General features: G+C 39.5%; 2 protein-coding genes across 2 annotated transcripts in view; both read left to right on the top strand.

Moving 5' to 3' along the window:
• LOC125042930 (two pore potassium channel protein sup-9-like) overlaps positions 1-1,608 on the top strand; it is a 425,531-nt gene extending 423,923 nt beyond the window's left edge. Inside the window, exon 8 of the mRNA XM_047638720.1 lies at positions 1,365-1,608. Coding sequence (XP_047494676.1) covers positions 1,365-1,542 — 178 coding nt within the window. The 3' untranslated portion in view covers positions 1,543-1,608. The remainder of the gene's footprint in view (positions 1-1,364) is intronic.
• Positions 1,609-5,288: 3,680 nt separating this feature from the next.
• The window catches only part of LOC125043118, a 10,615-nt gene continuing 8,403 nt past the window's right edge, over positions 5,289-7,500 (top strand). The window contains exons 1-2 of the mRNA XM_047639069.1: positions 5,289-5,352; positions 5,500-5,653. Coding sequence (XP_047495025.1) covers positions 5,289-5,352; positions 5,500-5,653 — 218 coding nt within the window. The remainder of the gene's footprint in view (positions 5,353-5,499; positions 5,654-7,500) is intronic.

Genomic DNA, 7,500 nt, shown 5'->3' with positions numbered 1-7,500 from the left:
TTCTTGTCTTTTTCTATTTCCTTTCCTTTTTTCTTTTACTTTTTTCGTTTTCTTATCTTCCCCTTCTTCGTTTCCTTATTTTTTCTTACTTCTTTATCTTCCTCATTTTCTTTTTTCTTTCTTTTCTTTTTTTTTTGTTATTCGTCTTCTTTATTTGCTTTTTTTTCTGTTTTTTTTTCTTTCTTTTTTTCTTCCTTGTGTTTTTGTTTTTTTCTGCTTCTTTTTTTTCTGCTTCTTTTTCTTCTTTCGATATTTTTTCACTTTTCTTCTTTTTCTTTTATTTTTTGTCTTTTTATATTCTACTTATTTTCCTCCGTCTTCTTCTTTTTCATCTTCTTTTTTTTTTCTTTTTCTTTTTATTCTCTTTCTTCCTTTTCTTTTTTTTCTTCTTTTTCTTCTTTTCTATTTTATTTTCTCTTTTTCTTTTTCTTATCTTGTTCTTTCTTCTTCTTTTTCTCTTTCTCTTTCTTATTTCCTTTTTTCCTTTTTTCCTTCTTCTTTCTTCTTACTATTTGTTTTTCCTTTCCTTGTCTTTTTCTTTTTGTTTTTATTTTTCTTTCTTCTTCTCTTTCTCTTTCTTTTTCATTTTTTATTTTACATTTTCTTCATCTTCTTCTACTTCTTCTTCTTCTTCATCTTTCTCATCTTACATTGATGTCCTTTCATTATCGACATCATTAACGGTATTCTTAATCTTTTCCTTGTCTGTTCTTTCCATCGTCTTTTCGTCCTCATCATTTTAGTTTCCATGGCATTCGTGTGTTTGTTATGTTACGTGATATTCATATTTGCGATTAATGTTTTATATCATATCGAAAGTTATAATGATATCATTATTATTACTCATCACTTTCACAACTGTCATTATCATATCGTATTTTGATAAGTCTAGGACGCCAGAGGATAATATCGGTGTGTTAATGCAATATTCCCATGCAATATCCGGTTTTGTTATTGCAGATTTTCACTTTTATAAAGAGCCACAGTAATCTTGCCGTTGCATTCCCCGCCTGCATGCGCTGCCGTAAAAAGTGAGGCTAATGCAATATCGCTTCTGTGAAAGTGTTTAATTAATAATCTCTCTTCTCCCTCTCCCCCTCCCCTGCCTCCTCCCCCGTGGCTCCCTTCCTCTCCCTACCTCTCTTTCATTCCCCTTTTCCCCTTCCTACCCCTGCCTCTCCCATCACCCCCTTTTATCTATGTGTTTCCGTCTCCCTCCCCAACCCACTCAAATCCATATGTTCGCCCCCTTTCCTTTTCCCTCTATCCTTTCTCCCTCTTCCACTTCTCCCCTTTTCTTCAATCCCACTCTTTCCTCCCCATCATCATCTCCTGCCTCTGACCCACACCCCTTCCACCCCCAGCATGCGGAAGAACCCCATCAGCCTGGCGTACATCCTGCCGCACCGCCGCAACTTCCGCAAGAGCCAGACGCAGCACCATCAGGTCACGCACACGGAGACACAAGAGGACCTGTGTTCCTCGTCCGAGTTCGAGGCGGTCGCGACGCCAGCGCACCTGCAGAAGCGGAACTCTGTCTAGCCTCATGGCGGTCGGACTATAGAAAAAGCGAGAGGAAAAGATAATGAGAGAGAGAGAGAGAGAGAGAGAGAGAGAGAGAGAGAGAGAGAGAGAGAGAGAGAGAGAGAGAGAGAGAGAGAAAGAGAGAGAGAGAGAGAGAGAGAGAGAGAGAGAGAGGAAAATGCATCAGAAAATAAAAAAAGTAACGTAAAGCTGCACGTGTGGGATGGATAGCAAAGGAAGGTTTATGTAGCATGCAATATTGTTAGTGCTGATAGATTTTGTTTCATGCTGTAGACTCAAAAAAGAGGCAGATTGACAAGAGCGAGAACAGCGTTATTGCATACGCGAGTGATATTGAGAGGGAAAGTGCAGTGTGTTTATCAGGACGAAATAAATACAGTGCATTAACAACAGTTCGTCACTCTCAGTTACACACACTTTTGACTGTGTGATGGTGAAGAATGAAGTCACAAGTCATTATTTGACGAGTGGACGTTTGTGATATGAAATTATATGAAGCCAACATTTTAATTTTGTCCAGAACCATCGCGGATTCTGAAACGCTTTCAAGATCAACATATTATTTGTTCAGATTCGAGGTGGTGACGAAGATGAAGAAGGATGCCGTCCCAATTTTCCCTAATGCTAAAGTCATTTGCCTTGATCTGACATGACCTCGTTTCGCTATCAGGAGCTGCCAGAACGGTCCAGGGGGCGGAGATCCGATTCGAGGTCATGTGAAGATATGTGGGAAGGTTCAGCGCGCGGAGGTGACCTCGGAGACGAGAAGGCTGACGGGAGGTGTTGCGAGGAACTTGCTGGGTCTCTCGTAATGACCTTGCAACTCGATGGCGTCGAAGCGCCTCGCGTAAGTGGCCGAGGAAACTCTGACGTCCAGGCCCAAAAACTGAGGTTACTGAAGAGAGCGCGAGCAACCAGCCTTGTTTGGATCCCCCGAGGAAGTAAGCAGACCATGTTCAGATATCAGGAAATCGGTTGTTTTGACTGGATGCAACTGGAACGTTGGAAATGGAACCCAGAAGACTTCGGGAAGAGAAGCAGGTAGCACAGCTATCGACCGCCAGACGTCGACTGATCAAACGATACGTCTAAAGACTCGGTCCAGGTCTTTGGGCAAGATGGAGTCGTGATTCCTGCTCTCACTTGCAGGAATCGCGACCTTTCTTGGAGAGGCAAGCAGAGTCTCTTCTCGAGGTCCTAGAAAGAAAGGTTCCAGGTCGTCACTACGTGACTCAGACGTAGGAAAGCAAAGGTTGTTTGTTTGAGAGACTGGGCAGTTGGGACTCTGTTCCAAGCCCAACCGCCATGAAATTTATTATTTACTGTGTTCTTAGGATAAGGCTTCAGACCTTGTTGTTTTACTATGGTAATTGGCATTTGAAAATATTTCTATTAATTATTCGTCAAGAAAATTCGCTTCATTCTTTATCAGACTATTTTTCCGTATTTTATCTTTTGCATGATAATGTAGCACGTCTGTTTTGGCAAGGAAGAAAAGGTGACAAAGTGCATGAGCTAAGGAAGAAGAAAAATAATCGTGTATGTATGTTGTTGCTGTGATAACTTTCTTCACAATATGCAAATTAGAGAAGTTGTCGAGAGCTGCGTAGCCAGAATGGTCAGTGTAAATACTATACAGAGATATTTCTCATATATATAGGAAGCATTTATCATGCCAGTAACCAGAGGAAGTGTTTAATAAAAAAGAATATATAAAAAAAAAAAATCTCGTCACTAACTGCGACTGGTATCATTCAACAGAACCTCTTTCAAAAAAACGTTATAGTGTTAGACAAAATAGCGTCCAAGTGGCTACGAGTTCACTTTAATTTTTCACATATTAATAGTTGCTATCATGGCGCTAGATTTGGGCAGAATTATTACTAAATAGACATATAAGCCTCCAAAACGAATTATTTTTAAGCCTTATATTCAAGAGAAAGTTTCATGATTGGCGTGAAAGAAGTTTTCAGACAACTAAGTCAGAAGTGAATGATCCCTTTTCTCTTCTTGAAACCTTTTAGGGCCTTTTGGAATTCTTTCTTTTCTTTCCGACTCTCTGCATTTGCTACAAGAGCTTCATGAACGAGATCTGTTCTTTACTTCACGATTCTTCAAGTGCTATTAGAGGAACCAGAGGACTGTGCCAGTTACGAGACCGTGACATTTTGCCCACTTCGCTGCCACCTTTTTGAAGCCCCCGATTTTGCATCCTCATCTAGAATACCATCCATCCTCCTTCTACTTTATCACTGTCAGAAATCATTCCTCGTAATGTTATCATTATTATAATTGTTATTATTATATTTTTTGACGCTGCTGCAGCTTCTTTCTCGTTGCCTCTAATATTGTTTACGTTATTATATTCATGGCATAACACTCGTTATGTCCAGCACTTATCATTTAACTTCTTTTTACATACATTTATCGCATATCTATGACCTTTCCGAAGCATCATTCCTCACGGTAACATCACCATTCCCCAGCGCCACCGTACACCAAAACAGCTCGGCAGTTCTTCATTCTCCCCTTGACCTACTTCCGTGTAGGCCTACTCTATCTCACACAGCATCATTATAACTTGCATTTCCATTTCAACGTCACCTGCCTCTAAATCACACTTCGCCAAAGCTCCCCCCCCCAAACCCCCCCAACCCCCACCGCTGCCCTCAGTCCAGCGCGGCGTCCATTCCCATCCCTGAGGATCGCCACATCCCTCGGTGTAAATACTGTAAATTCCTCCTTGCCACACTGCGGCTTATTGGCCTGAACGGAATTGATGCCACCCTTCAACTTTGCAATGTGGACCAAGAGGCGCGTCCGAGTGGATTAGAGGTACATAAATTGATGAACTAGAAATAAATGCCCAACCAGACCGGCAACTGAAGTGACCTCAAAGTGTGTCTCGCAGATGCACATTTGCGTAGAAGCAAATTCTCGCCTTCGGACTTCCGTTTGCCTTTTCTTCTTTCCTTTTATGTCAGTGAGAATTGCATCGTGATATTGCAAATCTATAATCTCCATATGAGCACCCATTGTTCTACCCCTAATCGAGGTCTGCATATTCATTTGGTATTTTTCACCTGATCTTGTTTCATACCTGGGGTTCCCTTTTCGCTGGGCCCACGGCGGTGTCCCTTCTGGCCTCTGGCACTGGCGCTGCCTCCCTTGCCAGATCGGATGAGCCTCCGCGGCCCGGCTTCGGGGAGTGCATGCTGGCCTTCCACATTGGGAGGAGCGCAGGAGACCCTCAGAGCCACGGCGGCGGCTGTATAGTACATTACAGTCCTCGCTTTCATTATGGCATAACCTCGGCTTCTATAATATATCTCTTTTACTGAGGTCAGCCAATGCCTTACACGATAGACTAGCTCGTCCATAAAAATGGGAAAAAATATATATGTATTTTTAAATATTTTTTTCCCCAAAGTTATGTTTTAGCTTTTTTTTCGAACCCATTCTATCGCACAACTTAGGACTTGCTCTTAAAAATGAGTTCTCTTTGGCATCATGGCCATATCATTCGTTACATTACAGCTGGGTGAAAGTCAAGTGGACAGTGCGTGAGTTAGCTCCTTATCTAGCAATTGTCTTAAGTGGAGTTAAACCTATCGTTTGTTGTTATTGTTGTTAAATATATATATATATCCTTTCTTCTCTCTTATCTTCTACAATCTGCTACAGCTGTTTCGCACACCGGTCTCCATCTTGTTTTCCCTTTTTTCCTCGTCATATTTTGAAACATGAGAGCCAGGATGCCAGAGGTGTGCCAGAAAGGTTGTCCGAGCAAGCGAGCTGCACTGGCACGTAAGCCATTGGCACTTATAGGGCAGTACTGCTAACTGCGAGTGCCTGTTGGCTTCCGTACCCTACGTCAGCACGACACTTAGCAGCTAGTAAGGATGTTATTCTTACCGTTAAATCTTGAATTGTATGTTCTGAAATCTGTTACAGAAAGAAATATTTTGATTAAGATTAGATATAGGACAGTCAGAACCTTAATCCATTATATTAGTCCACTTTTATACATGATCCTCCAAAAGCAGTTTTGTAGGATTTCAAAAACGGAAAAAATAAAAGTTTTAGCCATGCCCCCTGTAACAAGGAGGTAATTATTACATTATAATCGTAAAGATAATAGCTAAACAATATATTCCATTTACAGGCTATTCATTCATAGCCGTTCTGTATCTATTTGTAATAAACTTATCTCTCTTTACAATGGATATATTTAAACCTTACTACATATATTGGCCAAAACAGTATGGTTCTCCAAGGGAAAAGCCTAACTATATTTACTTAAAACTAAATTACATAAACTAATGACAGTGCTATAGTCGAAACGGACACTATGACTGTATCCGTAGAAATAGTAAACAAAATGAAATAAAAAAAACATGTCGGCATTGTACACTGTCAGACAGCAATTCCAGGGAACACAATAAATTCCAGTCATGCATATTCAGAGAAATCCTCTGATAGGAGTACACTGTAATAGAAAACAAATTCTAGGAGTTCTTATCAACAGAAATCGATTCCCGGGACTGGAAACCAGGCAGAACTAATCCTAGAAACACTTAATACTTAAGAAAGCGAAGCCACGGAGCACATACTGGAAGGAAGGAATCCCAAAATAGCAATAATAGTAGAGAACGGATCATCATATAGCTTACTGTAACAGAAAGCTGATCTTGGAAAAATGAAAAAAGGACGCAGTACAAAACGATAAGAATAAAAGGCAACAAACCGCATTTTGTGGATAGTTTCCTGATGCTGTCTTCATATACCTGATGACTAAGATATTATGTCAGTTAGGTTTTACAATACAGGACTGAAAAAAAAAAAATACAAGTTACATTACTAAAAAAAAACATCGTGTCCATATTTTCAAACAATGTGTGATTGCTCTTGGTGATAACATCTACAGATAATAAAACATGCATACGTCTCTCGGAGAGGTGATTTTTATGCGTGAAAGAGCCGACAAAAAAGGAGAAAAAAAACATTCAAACGAAGGAAGGCATGACTAATAAGCGAGTCGCCAAGGTTCAGTGGCAAACCGGCGCTTGGCCACGCGGGAACACTTCACCAAAGCAAACGCGGTAATAATATGGCTGATTTAATTAACGCTCTACCGTAAACACAATCATGTTGAGAAGATGATCTGGCGAGCGGGGTAATATTGTTCGAAGCTTTAATTAATTAATCCGCGTTTGCTAGAAGTCCCTGTGTGTGCATATATATATATATATATATATATATATATATATATATATATATATATATATGTATGTATGTATGTATATATGTATGCATGCATGCCTGTAGTATGTATGTATGTATGTATATAGACACCTATGCAATATTATCAAATATGTGTGGCGAATTCTTCACAAATTCACGTGAGTATACACCGATACACCATAGACGAGAGATGTGTGTGTGTATGTGTGCGTACATGTTTATATATATATACATACACACACACACACACACACACACACACACACACACACACACGCATATATATATATATATATATATATATATATATATATATATATATATATATTACATATATATATGTATATGTATATGTATATATATATATGTATATATATACATATATATATATAAAATTGGTTGATTAAGTTATCAGTTTTTACATATTTCCTACACAGATTAAGGAGGATGAATGTCCATCAAGTTGTCCAATAAACTATATCGCCGTTGATACTACAATGACCCCATTTCATTCCCAACTCGTTCCTAAACTCAAGAGTTCGTCGTATTAAAGGGATAAAAGTGGCAATAAACATGTCGACTGTACGTGGTAAGTTGTATAAAACGAACATATGATCCAACTTTTCTTTTTTGGTTGTTTCATAAAGATGCGAAGTCCATTTGAGATTTTCGTTTCGTGGTCTGTCTCCTACAATAACAGGTTAGAAATGC

The sequence above is a fragment of the Penaeus chinensis genome, chromosome 33 (assembly GCF_019202785.1).
Source record: "Penaeus chinensis breed Huanghai No. 1 chromosome 33, ASM1920278v2, whole genome shotgun sequence".
Lineage (NCBI taxonomy): Eukaryota > Metazoa > Arthropoda > Malacostraca > Decapoda > Penaeidae > Penaeus > Penaeus chinensis.
This window is presented reverse-complemented; position numbering and strand designations above follow the sequence as displayed.